This window comes from Notechis scutatus, chromosome 2 (genome assembly GCF_049901735.1).
Source record: "Notechis scutatus isolate UNSWTSFEM ecotype Mainland chromosome 2, rNotScu1.2, whole genome shotgun sequence".
Classification (NCBI taxonomy): Eukaryota; Metazoa; Chordata; class Lepidosauria; order Squamata; family Elapidae; genus Notechis; species Notechis scutatus.
Genome location: NC_142010.1, coordinates 8,074,546 through 8,094,494, shown reverse-complemented (window position 1 = coordinate 8,094,494; position 19,949 = coordinate 8,074,546). Strand labels below are relative to the sequence as shown.

The 19,949-nt window shown below is 41.5% G+C and overlaps 2 protein-coding genes across 2 annotated transcripts in view; one reads left to right on the top strand and one right to left on the bottom strand.

Annotated features, from left to right (window-relative positions):
* The window catches only part of LOC113426492 (uncharacterized), an 807,865-nt gene that overhangs the window by 134,253 nt on the left and 653,663 nt on the right, over positions 1-19,949 (top strand). The window lies entirely within an intron of this gene.
* The window catches only part of LOC113428606 (uncharacterized), a 53,278-nt gene that overhangs the window by 11,939 nt on the left and 21,390 nt on the right, over positions 1-19,949 (bottom strand). Inside the window, 2 exon segments of the mRNA XM_087954055.1 lie at positions 13,687-13,831; positions 13,989-16,887. Coding sequence (XP_087810181.1) covers positions 13,687-13,831; positions 13,989-16,273 — 2,430 coding nt within the window. The 5' untranslated portion in view covers positions 16,274-16,887.

The window sequence follows — 19,949 nt, the reverse complement described above, 5'->3', positions numbered from 1 at the left end:
GACCCCCCAACATTTCCACTCAAAATATAGAGTTTGTTATATACTCGCCGTATAAGACTACCCCCTCATCCGCACACCTTCCACATACCAAATAAAAGGTAAAAGAACATCAGATTTGATTTCAACATGTTAATTTATATTCAAATGCTTATGACATGCAGGAAAACTCACAAGGCTGTGAAAGTATGCCAAATAATAGAACATAAGTAATTTTCCGATTCAGAGCAGGTTATAGTTCATAGTTTTATAAAATGTGTGTGTGTGCCTAAATTTCAAATTACCCATTTACCATGACTTGTCATGGACAGGCAACTTTATTAAAAGAATTCTATTTCAGCTAAGCCGGAAAGACACAAATAGGGCCTGCAGAAGCATAATTTTCACTCTGATATTAATTGTGGCAATGTTGCATTTTAAACTAGCCATGATTATATATCCAAATTTTCACACCCACACTCCCTTCCTTTAGCTTTCTGAAAACCCCACATTTGCAGATCCCATTTTAGCAATGCATCTAAGATTTGACTTGCCAGCCACTATCATTAAATTATGCTTGCTAAAATATGAACTGAAATATGAATTGAAATATGAACTACCCTGCAAAGCTGCCCATAATGAAGATAAGTTGATCTTGATGTCAATCCTCCTCAGCCTTTCACTTGTCTTTTACTTGATACCGCTGCCAAACCTGCTTTCCATCGATACCAGAGTAAAAGGTGACATTGCTCCCGCAGCAAGAGAAGACAATGTGGGATGTGAGAAAGAGGAGAAATCGCAGTGAAATTAAGGAAATTAGGCGTTTGTGTTTTTTTCCTTTCCCCCTTCGGGACTGGATCTAGAAAGTTGTCGTTTAACATGATCGCTCCCCTTCTTCTCTTCCCACCCCCAACCTCTGTTTCGTCTTTAAAGAGAAAAAGACACCCATTCTGCTTTATTGTATCTGACATAGTGGGCTTTAGTTCAGAAGCTGATGTCACTCAACAGGCAAGTCCTTTCGGAAAACGCCAGGCCCTGCCTGGTCTTACCCAACGCTGCTTGCCAGGGATCTGGCAGGAAAGAAGGAGTTCCAGATCCTTTTTCTTTCTAGCCTCTCCACCTGCCTTTCCCGAGCCCATCCAAGGACGCGCCTGAAAACCAGGTTGATTCTGGGTAACGTCTAAGCCCCAGAGGCGGGTCCGATCAGTCCCTTCACCCAGCTCCACAAAAGGTGAAATCGCCAGCGAAGCAAAACAAACGGAAGGAAGAAACCGAGCAAGCCGGGTCAAGAGCTGCGCTACCTCTAGCTGAGCCTTAGCGGTAATAGGAACCCACATCCCACCTCCGCCCCACCTCAGCGAGAGGGAGCCGGCCGGATTGCGGGGCGTAATCCCTCCCTGGCAGAGCTACGGGTAACCCGACGCTCAAGGCTACAACTGAATGCAAAGTCCCCGCTCTGAGATCTGCAGCTAATTTACGAGGAACCCTTTGCAATTCGCCAGCGCCTGCTATGACCTCAAGGAGAGGGAGAAGCGAGCCTCCTCACCAACAAGGCGAAGAATATACCCGTATTTGCCGGCGTATAAGACGACCCCCCCACTTGGAGGCATGTTTTTCAGGGCAAAAAAGTCATCTTATACGCCGGCAAATACGGTGGTGTGTGTGTGTGTGTATGTATGTATGTATGTATGTATGTATGTGTGTGTGTGTGTGTATATATATATATATATATATATATATATATATATATATATATATATATATATATATATATATATATATATATATATATATATATATATATATATATGTTTTCTGAGGTTCTCGGGTATTTGTATGTGGATCTTTGGTTATTCGGGTTTTCTCCCGCGTAAGATTCAAAGTATCTAGGCAAGCGTTTCAATGAAGTCTCATTCATCATCTTCAGGCTTGCTTCTTCGGCTCTGTGCTTCTCAGAGCTTCCAATGTATGTGGCCGGGCATGATGCACAGGGGACTTCGTATATGCCTTGGTTTTCCAGGTCAATTTTATCTTTGGGGTTGCTAAGGATGGCTGCTATTTTTCTGTCTGTTTTGAAGGCAGTCCTGATGTGATGTCTGTGTAGTACCTTACTAATTTTGTCTGTAGTACCTCTTATGTAGGGCAGGACAGCTGTTCCATAGGTCTGTTCATCTTCTGGGTCTCTATTATGTTTCAGTGTGTTTTTGTGGATCAAGCTGGTGATTTTGCTTTTGTGGAAGCCGTTGGCTGTCAGTACTTTAGTCAGGGTGCATAGTTCAGTCTTAATGTGTGTCTTGTCTGCCAGGCGTTTGGTTCTGGTAATTAGTGTTTTAGCCACGGAGTTTATCTGTGCTGGGTGGTGGTGGGATTGGGCGTTGAGGTAGCGGTTGGTGTGTGTTTTCTTCTGGTATATGGTGTGTCCTAGTGTGCATCATGCCCGGCCACATACATTGGACAGACCAATAGAAGAATAAGTACCCGCCTGGATGAACACAAAAATGCAGTCAAAAAGCTAGAACACACTTCCTCACTAGTCCAACACATGGAAGCTACAGGTCATAGCATCAACTTCAATGGCACCAAAACCCTGGCCACTATGGAAAACCCTAGCCACAGAGTCATCAGAGAAGCCATAGAGATTGAAAAAAGACCAGAAAGCATGAACAGAAGAGATGATTCCACCAGGCTGTCAATCATTTGGAAGCCTGCACTCACAAACAAAAAAATCTCCACACCACAAGCCAGGCAAACACCTGGGCACAAACAGATCCCCCCTGATACCTCCAGCTCAAACACACCCCAACCAGGCACCCAGATGAAACCCAGCTTCCTAACTAATGATAGCCGTCCATTTACCCGAAGCCAAGCTGCACTAAAGGCCTCCATTAAAGTAACACAATGCTGCCAGCCAATCAAGATACAAAAAGAGCCAAAAAACAGACAGAAGATATCAGAGACACCCATCAAGCAGAACACAGCAAACTCCGAGACCAATAAACACAGACCAAGACTCCCAACCAATCAGGATGAAGAAAAAACCATTCTGGCACAGCAATAGGCTGCCCCAAATTTAAATCTGAAACCACTGTAAAAGTCTTACCCACAGACGGACACAATACAGAAGCCTGATGATGGCAGATGAGATTCTGCTGAAACGTTGCTACAACTTTAAAAGAACTACAATGACGTGGGAAAATACCCGAACCAAGCCGAACATACATACATACATACATACATACATACATACATACATACATACATATATATATATAATTTGTTTTCTTAAGTTTTCGCGGGTACTTACATTATGGCCTTCAGCTTTGTTTGGGTATTTTCCCGTCATTATAGTTGTGCTTTTAAAGTTGTAGCAGACGTTCAGCAGATCTCATCTGCCATCATCAGGCTTCTGTATTGTGTATACTGTACAATACAGAAGCCTGATGATGGCAGATGAGATTCTGCTGAAACGTTGCTACAACTTTAAAAGCACAACTATAATGACGTGGGAAAATACCCGAACAAAGCTGAAGGCCATACATACGTATGTATGTATGTATGTATGTATGTATGTAAATAAAACACTCATTCCATTCCAATTCGATTCTATCATTAATATTCATTAAAATCTTAACATCTTCATTAATAAGTTAAAATGTTCCCATCCTTTCCTAATTTAATTATTTCATTCACTTTATATCATTTATTTATTAACAAACATTCCACTAGATTACGATAAATATTTTATCCATCATTTTAATCATATTTTCTAAAATTATTTCTATTTGTAATATAACAATACTATCTTATGTACCTTTGCAGAATCCCTTTTACAATTAAGTTTTCACCGATTGTCTCTAAACAGGTTTATACTTTCAATTCTTATACCTTTTCTCTGTTTCTCTATATCTTGTTTCTGTTCTTTATAACTTCTTTTCCTTTCCTTCTTCCCCCTCTTCTTCTCCCTTCCCTTACCTCCTTGTCTCTCTTCCTTTAATTCTCTCTTTTGTAATCCCCTCTTTTGTTGCTTTCTAATATTATACTTATTTTTCAAACTATTCTTCTTTTTTTGGTTGTTTTTTCAAATCTTAAACTTTTCATTCTCTTTCCCCCCTTTCCTTTTTCCCCCCACATAAAATTTCTTGATCATTAAAGATGGCTTCTTCTTTGTCCCAATCTTCTTGTTCTGCAAGCGTTTCTTGTTGTTTCTCATAGTTCCAGATCTCCATTTCTAAGAGTTGAAATACGAAGCTAAAAGAACCTCTCCCTTCTTGTGCATCTTCTTTGTACTTTTTAAGTTCCATTTTCAGTTCTTCTAAAAGTGGAGCCCTTTTAAACAGTTTTAAACAACCACCCAATTGATTTTAGTCATTTAAATGCAATAACCAAAAATCCAAAGATCACCAAGTAATCCAAAGAATGTTTCTTCTTGCTTCTTTTTTCCACTTTCTCTTCCTGGGGTTCTATTATTTTGTTTCCAGGTTTCAGTTACAATGTATCTTTTAGGAATCTTGTTGAGATTTTACTGTAAATTCATTTTAATTCCAGGCAGTCTCCTCCATTTTTCCAGATCCTGCCCTTTTATTCTTTTTCTCTCCTTTCCTGCTTTTAAAAGCTTTTAAGTATCCAGAAATCTTTATTATCCCTTTGGCATTTTATTTTCAGCTTAAATGCCTATTGATGTCAAAGTGGATCTTTTTTTTCAATTTCTTGCTTGTATCTCTTAGCTGTCAGTATAAGGAAGGAAAGAAAAAAAACCCAAGTTCTTTCCCCTCCCTCTCTCCTTCACTGCTTCAAAATCTTCTTTGGGAACAATGTTATTTTTTTAATAGTTTCAATTCCAGGGTACCTTATTTGTTGCTTTTGTGGTTTAACCGAGTCAACCAAAACTTTCTCTTCTTATCTTCCTCCTGCACATTCTTCTCCGGTCGAGTTCTTCTTTGAGGTGGCCATTTCTGACCACTGCTGCAATCGCCTTCGGGAAAGGGAGTAATGGCCAGCTGGGGAGGAGAGATGCGGCTCTCCTCGACCCTGCAGTCTCCCCCTTCTTCACCACCTCTATGGGGTGACTTAGCCCTGAAACCAGCCGACTCAGGGCACTCCAGCGGCGAGCACGGATCGAAATAGTGCACGATCGTGGTTTCGGTCTGTCAGCAAAGAGACCCAAACCGGAAGTCCATGCTTGACTATTTTTGAAATATTTATAATTGCTATATTTCTATATCTTATCTGACAAGTGCCAGCTCCCTCTTATGTAATGAAGCAAAAGCAAAGAAATGTATCAATATCTGCCTTGCACTATGTCCTGGGTTCCTTCCTCCTTAGGAGGGACCCATCTTTATTCAGATGAATAAATGCATTGGTTTATAAACATACACACACTTGGACTCTGTCTTTTATTTTATCAAGCCACACCTCTCAATCTGCATCACACTAACGTTACAGATGTGGGGCTTTAACTGATGAAATTATGCCTCAAGCCTCTGCAAGATTTGAAGCACCAGTTTTGCCCATGGAAGGCCTGAGCTCCAAGTAAGGGCAGAAAATATTTTCCACAATCCCTTTGGTGACATCTCAATTGAAGTAGTCCTCACTTATTGACTGCAATTAAGATGGGTATCTGTGTCACTAAGCAGTCTGATCAATAGCTTTTTTTTAAAAAAAAAAAAGTGCTGCATTTAAGCACAGTTGAACCTGCTGAATAAACGGATGGGGGCACCTACTCGTTAGCTTGAAATGGAAGTAAAACAAAACAAGAACAACCCAGAAAAGACCAAGAGGCACATCAGCGCGATCTTGTTGCCCAGAAAACATCAGGTCCACTACAGAATAATTGAGTTTTTTGGGGGGACCTTGGAGGTTTTCTAGTCCATCCCCTGTTCAGGCAGGAGACCCTAATACATTCAGAACAAACGGCTGTCCAATCTCCTCTGAAGACCCTCCAGTCACGGAGCCCCCACAGCCTCTGGAGGGAATCCATTCCCAAAGGATCCACCGTCATTTGAACGAGGCTTTTTAAATCTTCTCCCCAGCAGAAAATTGCAGCCACCAGTTTCATAGCGTGCAGCCCCAGGGGGCTCCGATCTGGGGAGGGAAGGAACCTGCAGCTGACACGCTTCAGCCCAGTTGCTTCTCTGCTTCCAGGCCGTGGAGGGAACCGAACAGCCCGACTTGTTCTCGGACTCTCCTCCCACCTGCCGCCCCCAACTCACCCGCCAGCTGCTGCTTCCATCCTGGGAAGAGCACAAGCACCGCTTTGCACACCACCTTGTTCCTATGAGTCATCCGGAAAAGGAAATTCCTCTGTCCTCCCATATTTTCTAGCAATGCAGTACTCAATGGTTTAAAAAACGGCTTTTTTGCGCAAGCGCAGATGGCACTACTGAATTGATGCCTTTCTAGGCACCGATATTAGTTTGCCGTCATCTAGTGACAGGAGGTGGAAAAACACGCTTTGTCCAGGCTCCACCAAGCATTTGGGAGATGTTTTCATCTATGTATATATAAAAACGAAAAACCACTCATGCGTCATCACAAAATGTCCAGAACCCCATAAAGCCTACAAACTTGAAATTTGGCCCGTATTGGCTTCTAGGTGCTTGCTAAGAAAGGATTTTTTGATGCTAAGGAGTTCTACTCCCCCTCCCCACCAGGAAAGAACTCTGTTCCAACTGCCAGTTGCCTCACATTCCGTTACCTCAGTTCCACCCATGGAACCGCTTCTGAATAGAAAATAGGACAGAATAGAAAACAGAACTGCATAAAATAGAAAATAGAATAGGGATTAGAACAGAACATAAAAGGGAACCGAATAAAAAGGAGAATAGAACAGAATACAATAGAAGCATAAAGCTCGAATGACCTCAGAGGTCATCCAGTCCAACCCCCTGTTCATATTACCAACCACAATCTTTTTAATCTGCTGGATTTAGGAGTGTCAGAAGATTTACCTAGGTACACCCCTCACCAAGACAGAAACCCATATGTATTTTGTCCCCAATAACGGTAAGAATGTGTGATGACAGTTTGTCAAGAGAAAAGGGCGGAAGGTGCAATCATATTATTTTTCTGTTTTTCGATTCCTTTCCTGCTTTTCTGTTTTCATTCTTTGTTATTGTTTGTTTTGTACATTTTATAAGATTAAAAATTCCAAATTAAGAAAAGGAATGTGTATCAAAGAGTGAGGCAACTTTGATACATTTTTGAATGAGCATCTGCATTACCAACATTTCCCCCAACTCTTTGAAATGCCTTTTGGAAACATTTCTCTCACCGTATACAGCCAGTCATCTCCTCTTCCCAAGCCCCCCTTTTCTAGCCCTGCTGGGTCTGTGACTTCTTCGCTTTGATCCAATGGAGACTTCTGTGTATGCCAAGTTACAGAAGCACGAGGCATTTAGCATGGGTGTGCTTGGAAGCATCTCTGGGCAGCACGAAGGAAGCTGGCTCCTTTTGAGGCTCTGACCCATTGAACCTCCTGGGTCCTAAATCCTTGGGAGCCACAGGAAATCAGTCATAAAGTATTGGTATGTAGAGAGGTTTTGATCTCCACTGAGTCTCCTCTAAGAATCTATTTATACATCAGCTTTCTGAAAACTAGTGCCCTCCAAGTCTTTTGCCCAAACTGTTTGGGAAATAATAAATCTAACTCCTGTAGAGATTGGGAAGGCTAGCCCTGCTGGGTCTGTGACTTCTTCGCTTTGACCCAATGGAGACTTTTGTGTATGCAAAGTTTCAGAAGCACAAGGCATTTAGCATGGGTGTGCTTGGAAGTGAAGGAAGTTAGCACCCACCCTTCTTAGAATGAAATATTTTAGGAAATATTAAAAAGGCAGTATTATATTTCCCTGGATGAGAAAGGAGAAACAGGTTTCTAAAGTCAAAGAGCAGCTCCCTGCCCCCAGCAGATATTTGGCGCACATTAAGACTGGGCCAGCCTATCTACAAAACAAAAGGCCTCCAGCTCCAGGGTGATGGGATTTAGACATGACCCTCCAGAATGTAATAGGATTTTCTAGCTCACCACATGGCACAACCAAGCCCCTTCCAAGATGGGACTCCAAGCTAACCTGACCAATGGACCTGGCCCAGATAAGTCTCTCTTGCCATCACAGACCTCATTGAGTCTGTGGGTGGATTTGTCTTGGCCATTTGGAATAGGGTTTTAAAGGAGTTTTGAGTTTTGAGCTCAAAGGCTTCTTGGAAGGAAGGTGAGTACCTCTTAATTTGATATCCAGAAAAGCATGGGAAATGTGTGTATGCCTGTGTGCGTGAGTGAGAGGATCCTTCTCCCAATCACAGCTGGATCTTCCTTTCTCTGTGTTCTACCAAGAGAGCCTGGAAAGTATAAGACTGTGATGGTGAACGTGTGTTGGAAGTAGCATGCAGAGCCATCTCTCCGGGCACGCCAGCTGTCTCCTGTTGCTCTTCTGGGTTCCAGCGTGCACATGCGCGCTGGACAGCTGATCTTCGCACGCGCAAGAGCACCAGAACCCAGAAGAGCAACGCCCCCAGTGTGCCCACCCGCACTGGCTAGTTGGTCTTTGCACATGCACGCACGTTAGAAACCAGAAAACCAGGTGGCTGGCGTGCATGCAGTTTGCAGTGCATGTGCACGTTTTGACCCTCGGTGCCTTTTCGGCGTGGGTGTGCTCCCTTTTCGGCACTGAGTGCTGAAAAGGTTAACCACCACTGGTATAGGAGGTCAGGCCAGAGTACAGGACCTTCTGTTAGAGAAAGGAGAGAGAGTGTGAAAATGGAATGGAAAAGTGAATGAGTTAAACTTGGGCAACCAGCTGGGAAGTCACTGAGCAAAGCCTTGGGTTTGGAGGGGGCCGTACCTCTGGAAGCAGAGGTCCTCCCGGACTCTAGTGAGTCCAAAAACTGATGGCGCAGTAAAGCCGGTGGAAGGAGGTGCCCGTACTCACAGTGGGGAGTAGTGCAGTCCTCCCGGACCCCTTTTTGGTCTGCAAACTGATGGTGGGCGGGAGTCTCACTAGGAGACTAATTTTTTCCCAGGACCCGGAAGGGCCGAATTGAATTCCTACATTAGAAAGGGAAATGTGGGGTGCTGTAGCTCAAGGGTCAGGATAGGCTCTCCCGTGAAAGACTAAGACACCTAAGACAAAAAGAGGCAGCTGACTGTCCAGGTGGGCATGCAAAAGAAAAAAGGTTGTGTAAAGAGTGGACTTTGCTCAGGGACGAAGCTGGAAAACCAATTTGGTTAAACAAAGGTACGGTACTCCTTTTTTCTCCTTGTTTTTGTGTATGCCTTTGTCTGCTCTCAAGGTAACTGCAATTGCTAAATGTCTCTGATCCCTACATATGAATTTTAAATTGTTAGAAAAGAGTTAAAAGCACTAAAAGAAAATGTCTTCACCCAGTTTTGTCTGGCCCACAAAACAGGGTGAAGAAATCTGAATTCATTTTTCTCTCTGTACTTGTAAGAACAGCCCAAGGTTATGAGGGAATGTTTTAAGTTACAGAACATTTGCAGAAAAGTTTCGTTCTTGCATTTACTGTGTTTAATTGGTTTCATCTGTCCAATCCAGCTTCTTTTTTTCTCATCTGTGATGTCTTCATTTTGATATAACTGGTCTATTTGTTTAATAGCTGCAGTACTGATTTCCATCCCCCCTCAAACTCTGCCTGCCACCTATCTATCCACCCGCACTCCACCTCCCCATCTCTAATCCTCTTACAGTGCCTTTCCTGGGAGGATTTCACACAAAGAGGGGAGAGGGTATTGTTCTCACGTCTTTCAGCCCTGCACAAATGACTCTGCAACCTGTGGTAACAGATAACACTGATCCAGTTGCTGCTTCCAGAAGAGACCTTCCATTCATTGACCCAGGAATTGGGTTTGGCTCCAGCCCTCCACAAGAAAGTCACCACAGCAACCAGAGTGGGGCAGATCTTCCAAAGCCTCCAGCCTTATCACCAAGCCAAGCCTAATGCCACCCAGCAAACATGAAAGAAAGGATCCTGAGATGGACAAGACTCAAAGACTCCTTTCAATCCCCAGAAGACAGCTGGAAAGATTATGGGAGAGGCTGGAAATTCATTGTAAGGTTTTCTTTCTTGTCTCATTTATGTTGTAATCAGTTAAACGGATTTTTGGAGGGATTGCATTTGGGAGTGGTTAGCAAAGCAAGTTCTGAACACCTTGGACTTCTGTCTGGTGGGAGGAAAATGTGTCCATCATGTTCACATTGCCAGTATTGTAGTTTTCACTCTGTGGGAACTAAGAGCCCAAGCAGTCATACCTCCCTGCTAAATCCATGGGGAAGGGGGCATCCCCTTCAAGTAATTCCCTCACTGAAGTAGCAGAAAAGAGATCTCCAAACTCAAGCCCTGATTGTGACTCATAAATGATGCTGCCCAGTTACCCAGTAAAGCAGGATATATTGCACTGGTGGTCTCATTGGTAGAAGTCCCAGGGCTCATTGTGCCCAATTTGAAAAAATACTAAATAGCCTGGATTGCACAATGGCTAACTTCAATTTGGCCTCAAAAACCTGGATGCAAAAAAAAAAAAAAAAAAAAGCTAGGGCAGGTTCAAGAAGCAACCCTTGGAAACAGGCAGCCTGTAGTTATTTAAAGAAAAACTATAGCTGTAAAGAATTTTGGGACTTGTGCTTGCTTGAAACCTGACTGTAAGCTCACAGAAAGTAGCATCAAACCTCTGAAATAATTGGCATAGAAAATTGGACATTGTAGATTTCTTTCCAGAACTTTTGCCCTGGCTGCTAGACCTTCACGGGTTGAAAGCTCTCCTTTTGGGAGCCACTGAAGAAATCCTTCTCTACTGTCTCTGTCAATTCCTTCCCCTTTGTATCAGAAAAATTAAAAGCATCCATCAAGTATCCCTGATCTGATCAATTGTTTTTAATCTTTTGCCAATAAGATGTGCGTACCACCCGCCTATTATGGCAAAAATGGGGGATTGAAGAAAGTTAGCACCCACCCTTCCTAGAAGAACGAAATATTTTATAAAATTATTAAAAAGGCAGAATGTTATATTTCTCTGGGTGAAAAAAGGAGAAACAGGTTTTTGAAGACAAAGAGCAGCTCCCTGCCCCCAGCAGATATTTGATGCACATTAAGACTGGGTCAGCCTATCTAAAAAACAAAAGGCCTCCCGGTCCCTGATGTTTCCTTGGCAAGATTTTTTGAAAGCAAATTTCCAAATTTGGGGCAATATGCTGACTCTGTAAAACTGCTTAGAAAGGGATATAAAGCACCATAAAGTGGTATATAAGTCCAAGTGCTATTGCTATTTTATTGATAGGATACACCTTTACACCTTTCAACCTGAGCTTCAAATTTTAATTCTGAGGAAATGGACTGTTAATCTGAGTGGGGACTTATGTCTTTTGATCTCGCACTGTAGATAGGGGTGGGCTTCAAATTTATTAGCAAGGGGCTCTCTGCCCTAATGACTGGCTGGGTGGGCATGGCTGGGTGGTCATGTGACTGGGTGGGCGTGGCCAACTTGACATTGCTTTTAAATTTTAAATCACTTGGACTTAAGACTCAGATCAAGAGCCTCTTGGTTTTTCCACACACATTATCTCCACGGTTGAACTGGTCCTGGTTGTTGAGTGTCCTTCATGTAATGAGAGATACCAAAAGTTGTGAAATGAAATGAACAATCTTGGAATTCTTTAGTGACTTCCAATCCCAGAAAAACCAGGATCATTCATCTGCCTAGCTAAAATGTCACTTTTGCTGCTACAAATAATGTTCCTCCCCATATTTGAAGGGTATTTTTTTGAAAATAACATTAAGGAACCCTGAGAGACAAGTGAAAGAACAGGAAATGTGTTGTTTACAGAAATACTGATACTTTCCTTTATTTGTCTTTCAAAAAAACTATACAAGATTCTTACGCAATGCTGTTTTAGAAATTAAACATTATCTACTGTACAATTTTTCCCTCATAAATACCCACCAAGGGGGGGAAACCACAAAAGTATTAGTCCCTTGGTGCTAGTCTCACTCACCAGCTATCAGAGGCAAACAAGGAGACCCCTAAAACAAAGGAGATCATAGCAGGAGTTGCAAATAATCCTGTATTCAAAACTACAATCCCTTTTCTCCTCAACTCAATATTCCTACAGCTTTTCTCCATGAAGGCCACTTGCAAGACACAACTTTTATACTAGTTTTGTCACTGCCCCAAACTCCCCCAAATATATTTGCTATTCATATGGTTTCTTCCACTTGCGTGCCTCATACTTGACACAATCTGAACAGACATGCACTGAATTCCTGGAACTGTTTGAAAAAGATAAACTTTAAAACCCTTCCATTTGTCTTCTCCTCTTGCTTTCTCCTTATACGAGGAGCCACAACCTCTAACTATAGTCTGAATGCTCCCCAGGGGATGCTGGCTGGAGAATTCTGGGGCTGAAAATCTTGGGGGAACCCAGGGAGAAAAAGGCTGGGATTCAGTACGTGGCATTTCTATCATCTACCATGATAAAAATGCAAAGAACACTCCCAAAAAATTACATCATTGCACAATTTATACAAAAATAAATACAGGTAATCCCCAGGGGTACAATTGTTCCCATAGCGAACGTTCGTTACGCAATAAGCGCCCCTTAGCGTTTTCCAACAAATGCCAACATTATGGATATTGGAGCACCACAGCAGTTGTTCACCCTTACAAATAACCGCAGAGGCTCTGCAACATTCACCCCGCCTATTCCACCACCCCCACTGGGTCTTCACAGACACTGTGGAGAGTCACTTATTTTGCAAAGACCTCCTCTCTGTTGCCATTTCTTTGCCCGCATTTGCAGACAACAGAGGCCTAATGTACTGTGAGATCTTCTGTAATCTTGCACTTAAGACCTCTATTCTCTGCAAATTGAGACCTGGACATTTGCAAATGGAAGGAAGGCTTCAGTCCTTCAGGCCTTTCCTCTGTTTGCCAATTCCTTGCCGAAGCCTGCAGGGAGATTGCGTTCCTGTAGGCTTCAGCAGCCCTTTGCAAAAAGCCTTTGTTGGCACCAGCAGAGCTTGGGAGGAGGGGGTGCATCCCTCTGAAGCCCTGTTCCTATTCTACAGGCAAAGGCTTTTTGCAAAGAGCTGCCAAAGCCTACAGGAACGCAATCATCAAGCACTTTGCCAACAAGAAAGTAGCCTCGAGAGGCCATGTACAACTTCTCAGGGTTGCTTTCTTGGCGCCAGAGGCCTCGTCAGGCTGATCTGGGACGAGAAAGCAGCGAATGCAAGAGCGGAAGCAGGAAGTGATGTCGTTCAATGTATGAGATTCACTCCCACAAATTCTCGAGTTACAGATGGAATGGGCAGCATTCATTACTTTCGTAACCTGAGGACTACCTGTATCCAGCAACTTCTGCTCCTGATGGCCAGATAAGCATTATCAAACTAGTATGCTGCCATTTTTTCCTTCCTCCTTCCTGTCTAATACCATAACATATTTGCCTACCAAAAAATGGGCAAATTCTTTGTAGACAAATTTAACAATTTGTCAGCTGGACTTACAATGGGACATTAGAAATGAAATTCAAGCCTTCTCTACCCTCATTACTTGGAGCATCAGGTGGATTTTTTTGTGTGCAATAAGGCTGGAATGTTTCCTGAAGCACCATCCAAACTCATGGCACTCAAATGGTTTTTCCCCTGTGTGCATAAGCATATGATTTAGAAGGCTAGTCCTAATACTGAAATCTTTCCCACAGTCTGGACTCTTGTATGTTTTCTCTCCTGGTGAGTCATCTGGTTGCAATTCTGACTGAAAGTTTTCCCACAAACAGGACATTCAAACGGTTTCTCTCCCATGTGAATCCTCTGGTGGTTCACCAGGCTGGAATTCTTGCTGAAACTTTTACCACAGTCAGGCCATTGAAAGGGTTTCTCCTGTGAATCCTCTGGTGTAGAACCAGGGTGGAATTGTGACTGAAACTTTTCCCAGTCAGGACATTTAAATGGTTTCTCCTTGGTGTGAGTCCACATTGCCATGCTCGCTATAAAGCATTTACCACATTGGGAATACTTGAAGGGCTTCTCTCCTGTGTGAGACCTCTGGTGCAAGAGCTGGGATCTCTGAGAGAAACTTTTCACTATCAGGACATTCAAAGAGTTTCTCTCTTATGTGAATCCTCTGATGTATCACCAGGTTGGAATTCTTCCCGAAACTTTTACCACAGTAAGGACATGTAAAAGGTTTCTCTCCTGTGTGAGTCCTCTGATGTTCCACAAGGTGAGAATTCTGATTGAAACTTTTCCCACAAACAGGACATTCAAACGGTTTCTCTCCTGTGTGAATCCTCTGATGTTGAATCAGGCTGGAATTGTGACTGAAACTTTTACCACAATCAGGACATTCAAAGGGTTTTTCTCCTGTGTGAATCCTCTGGTGTTGAACCAGGCTGTAATTGTGACTGAAACTTTTCCCACAGTAAGGACATTTAAAGGGTTTCTCTCCTGTGTGAGTCCTCTGGTGGTTCACCAGGCTGGAATTGTGACTGAAACTTTTACCACAATCAGGACATTCAAAGGGTTTTTCTCCTGTGTGAATCCTCTGGTGTTGAACCAGGCTGGAATTGTGACTGAAACTTTTCCCACAATCAGGACATTCAAAGGGTTTTTCTCCTGTGTGAGTTCTCTGGTGTTTCACCAGGCTAGAATTGTCACTGAAACTTTTCCCACAATCAGAGCATTCAAAGGGTTTTTCTCCTGTGTGAATCCTCTGGTGTTTCACCAGGCTGGAATTCTTACTGAAGCTTTTACCACAATAATGACATTCAAAGTGTTTCTCTGCTATGTGAGTGGTCTGGTATGAAAGGAGGTGAGAATTTTGATTGAAACTATTTCCATAGTCAGGACATTTAAAGGGTTCTTCACCTGTGTGAGTCCTCTGGTGTATCATCAGGTTGGAATGATCACAGAAACATTTCTCACTATCAGGACATTGAAACAGTTTCTCGTTAGTGTGAATCCACGTTGCCATGCTCGCTAAAGCATTTACCGCATTGATAGCACTTGTAGGGATTCTCTCATGTGTGAGTCCTCTGGTGCACCACAAGCTGTGATTTCTGAAAGAAATCTTTCCACAAACCGGACATTCAAAAAGTTTATCTCCTATGTGTCTCCTCTGGTGTTGAACCAGGGTAGAATTCCGATGGAAACTTTTATCACAGTCAGGACATTTAAAGGGTTTCTCTCCTGTGTGAATCCTCTGGTGTTGAACAAGGGTGGAATTCTGACTGAAACTTTTCCCACAGTCAGGACATTCAAAGGGTTTTTCTCCTGTGTGAATCCTCTGGTGTCTCAGGAGGTGAGAATTCTGACTGAAATTTTTCCCACAAACAGGACATTCAAATGGTTTTTCTCCTGTGTGAATTCTCTGGTGGCCAATAAGGCTGGAATTCTGACTGAAACTTTTCCCACAGTCAGGACACTGAAAGGGTTTCTCTCCTGTGTGAATCCTCTGGTGTTTCACCAGGCTGGAATTGCCACTGAAACTTTTACCACAATCAGGACATTCAAAGGGTTTTTCTCCTGTGTGAATCCTCTGGTGTTGAACCAGAGTGGAATTGTGACTGAAACTTTTACCACAATCAGGACATTCAAAGGGTTTCTCACCTGTGTGAGTCCTCTGGTGGTTTACCAGGGTGGAATTGTGACTGAAACTTTTTCCACAATCAGCACATTGAAACAGTTTCTCCTTGGTGTCAGTCCACATTGCCATATTCACTAAAGTATTTACCACATTGGGAGCACTTGCAGGACTTTTTTCCTGTGTGAGTCCTCTGGTGCACCACGAGCTATAATCACTGAGAGAATCTTTTCCACGAACAGGACATTCAAAGACTTTCTGCTTAGTGTGAGTCCTCTGGTGTTGAACAAGGGTGAAATTCTGACTGAAACTTCTCCCACAGTCAGGACATTTAAAGGGTTTATCTCCTGTGTGAATCCTCTGGTGTCGAACAAGGGTGGAATTCTGACTGAAACTTTTCCCACAGTCAGGACATTTAAAGGGTTTTTCTCCTGTGTGAGTCCTCTGGTGTCTCACGAGGTGGGCATTCTGACTGAAACTTTTCCCACAAACAGGGCATTCAAATGGTTTCTCCCCTGTGTGAATCCTCTGGTGTTGAACCAGGCTAGAATTCTGACTGAAACTTTTCCCACAATCAGGACATTCAAAGGGTTTTTCTCCTGTGTGTGTTCTCTGGTGTTTCACCAGGCTGGAATTATCACTGAAACATTTTCCACAATCAGGACATTCAAAAGGTTTCTCCTTGGTGGGAGTCCACGTTGCCATGCTCACTAAAGCATTTACTGCATTGGGAGCACTTGTAGGGCTTCTCTTCTGTATGGATTCTTCCAAGAACCACAACTGAGTTGTTCTAATCAAAGGTTTTGCCACATTCAGAGTATTTGTATGACTTTTCTCCAGTCGGGATCCTCTCAGGCATAATCAGCTGTGATTTGCAAGTTGTATCTTTCCCACAACTGGCATATCTATGGATCTCTTCCACTACTCATACTCTTGTGGTCAAAAATATGGATGATCCTTTAGTGATGCTTTGATTTACTGGTGATTTTCTTCCTTCCAGAATGAAGCCTACAACACTGTCTGCTCTACGTGCCTTTCCAGTTGACCTTTTTCTCCCCAATGATTTTTTCATTTCCCTCTTTTGCTGAATGGAAAAATAATTTCCCTTGACTTTTCATGTAACATATGCTTTACTTTCACTCTCTACTTTTCCGTGTTAGAAATTTCTTCTTGATTTTACTTGCTGAAGAAGGTGAAGAATTGTGTGGCTCTTTGAAGAAAACGGAAGATATTTTGATTCCTGGACTGACTTGCTTTGCTATTCAATGTTGCTTGTTATCCTCAGTTGTGCAGAGTGTTCTTATTGCCATCCTCTTTGTCTATAAGATTCAAATAAAAAGGTATCTTTAATGGTTGCAGAAGAGGAGAAAAAAAGAAAAACATTTACATTACAATGAAGAATGATGAAATCACTTGTTGACTGGGTCAATCACAAATTCTTAGCAGTGCAAATGATTGTTTTCAAATACAGTCAAATGAAATAGAAAGTACATCCTCTTTGATTTCTATGGTTTTACTTATTCGGGTATCATAAATATCACCACAACAGAATAGAGGAGAATAACAGAATTGGAAGGGACCTTGCAGATCTTCTAATCCAGCCTCTGATCAAGCAAGACACCCTACACCATTTCAGAGAAGTGGCTGTCTTGTGTCTACTGAAAAGCCTCCAGAGATGGAGCACCACAACTTGTTAAGGCAAGCTGTTCTGCTGGTTACTTGTTCTTACCATTAGCAAATTTCTCACTGCTTACATAGTATAAAGAGATGAAGTAGCAGCCAAATACTTGTAATAAAGTGCCCTTGATCAATTGATCATCAGGAAGTATGACTACATCTATAAAAATCAAAGTTGTAGGAGTTTCCTGGTCTGTGGCATTGTGGTGTGTGTTAACACAATGCCAAATGTAAAGGCATCAGCAATTATCTTAGAGAAGCAATTGTTCCTGCCAATCAATTTCAGAAGATTTAAAAGGCCATTTCCAAACAATTTAAAATCATTCTACAAAGAGGAAGATTATTCACAAGTAGGAAACATTCGAGACATTTGCCAATCTTCCCAGTAATGGACATTTGGCTGACACGCAGTAAGATCAGACACAAGGTGCGGATCTCTGAGCTCCCGCAACAAGTTTTCACCCTTGGAGGGCTCCAAAAGGAGCTAAAGCCACTCTGTAGGGATGGTGAAGAAAAAAGAGGTGCCATGCAGGTCACGGTGGAGTCGCAACTCTCCTGCCTGATCCAGGACTCTTTGCTCTCACTCTCAATGAGGACAGGCAGCCATCATGGCTGCCATGAATTTGGGATAGCCAAGGCAACAAAGAAAGTACTGGAGTGGTATAAATGAACAGAAACTGAAACTGGGTGAAATTATTCTTTTGCTATGTAAAATTTAACCCTAAAAGGAAAAAATATCCAAGAAAGAGACTCCTAGAACTATTTATTAAAGCAGCGAACAATTGTTCAGAGAAAAATTTTAGATCCAAAAGAAAGGAACCAAGAGTAGAAAAGCATTTTTTTTTAAATAAAATAAAATATAGAAAATTGGAGCTCTAAGCTGGGCAGGTGCTGTTTTGGAAAGGCATTTTAAAATGCTAGAACTTTTTACTTAAATAACTTTCTATAAATTGAATTAAAATTGGATAAAATACCTGTTAGAATTGAGACAACATTGAAACCTAAGCTGAGGGTGCCACCTACTGTTGAGTGGAAAATAAAACATATATTTACAAGCCTGGGGAAATTTCTGATTTGGCATGTATGTTCCTCTTGGCTTTTATGTGCTTGCTAAGAAAGGATTTTTCAAAATGACCATCGGATCATTAGTATTTCTTATACAGAAATTAATTAACATGCTCTGATGCTAAGGAGTTCTACTCCGCCTCCCCACCTGAAAAGAACTCTGTTCCAACTGCCAGTTGCCTCACATTCTGTTACCTCAGTTCCACCTATTCCGCCAGCATGCTTTAAGAGACTATCCCAGCAAAATTGATTTAAACTGATGATGACAGAAGAATACTAATGGTGGAAATAATGGACAATAATACGAAAACACTCCTGATTGCAATCTATCCCCCGAATGACAAACAAGAAGAATTCTACAAAAAATTACATATGAAAATAATTGAACTGGACTATGCTAATATAGTTATGATGGGAGATTTTAATGGAATTGTAGACAATAAATTGGACTATACAGCACAGAAAACAATAAAGCAAAACAGACTCTCCCTAAATCTTTTTTTTAAATGGTAGATGAAATAAACTTAAGATACATGGAGAGAAAGAAATGCTAAAACTAAACAATACACCTTCTATTCAAATAGACACTTATCATGGTCCAGAATAGATATGATATGGATGTCAACAGAATTAATAACTAATATTCAAGAAATAAATATTGAAACAAGTACTTGGGCAAATCACAATCCAATGATAATTAAATGGAAAGGACAAAAAAGAAGATCTAGATGGACCTTAAATAATACTATTTTAAAGGAAAAAGACTTCACACAATGGATGGAGAAAGAATTGGCTTTTTTCTTTAGAGAAAACAAAAAAGAAGATACATCAATTCAGAATGTATGGGATACAATGAAGGCATGTGTTAGAGGCTTGATAATAGACTATACATTAAAATGTTTATGCCTTCCACCTATGGAAGCGCTTCCAGACTTAAGGCAGCAGGAGAGATATTAGCTCAAAAAAGGTCAGCAGTGTTGTTTTTGGAGGGTTATGGATCCTCTCAATAACATTGTCATCAGTAAAATATGCCCGATCACATAGATTCATAGCAAAGCATGGATATCCAGCTAGTATATTTATATATAAAAATTAATTTATATTTATATATAAAAGTTAGTATTAATAAAATTAACCCCAAGGCCAGATGATGCAATGGCCAGGGAAATTAGTAAAAAACAAAGAGTTATATCTCAGACTCTACAGGCTTCAGTTAGCATGTTAAATGTTCAGATTCATGACAGCGCAGTTAGAAAAAGACTGAACAAGTATGGTTTGCTCGAATGGATTGCCTAGGAAAAATCTCTTCTCTCTAAAATGGTCATAGCAGCATGGCTGAGGTTTGCAAAGTTGCATTTCAACAAATCATAGGACTTCTGGAACACTTGTCCTTTGAACAGACCAGACCAAAATGGAGAGGTTTGGCCACAATGCAATTGGGCCAAATAGCTAAAGCTATTATTGATATATATGACATATATATCAAATATAAATTTAATATTAAAAATTTATGTGTGTGTGTATGTGTATGTATGTATGTATGTATATATGTGTGTGTGTGTGTGTATACATATATACATATATACATATATACATATATACATATACATATACATACATACATACATACATACATATA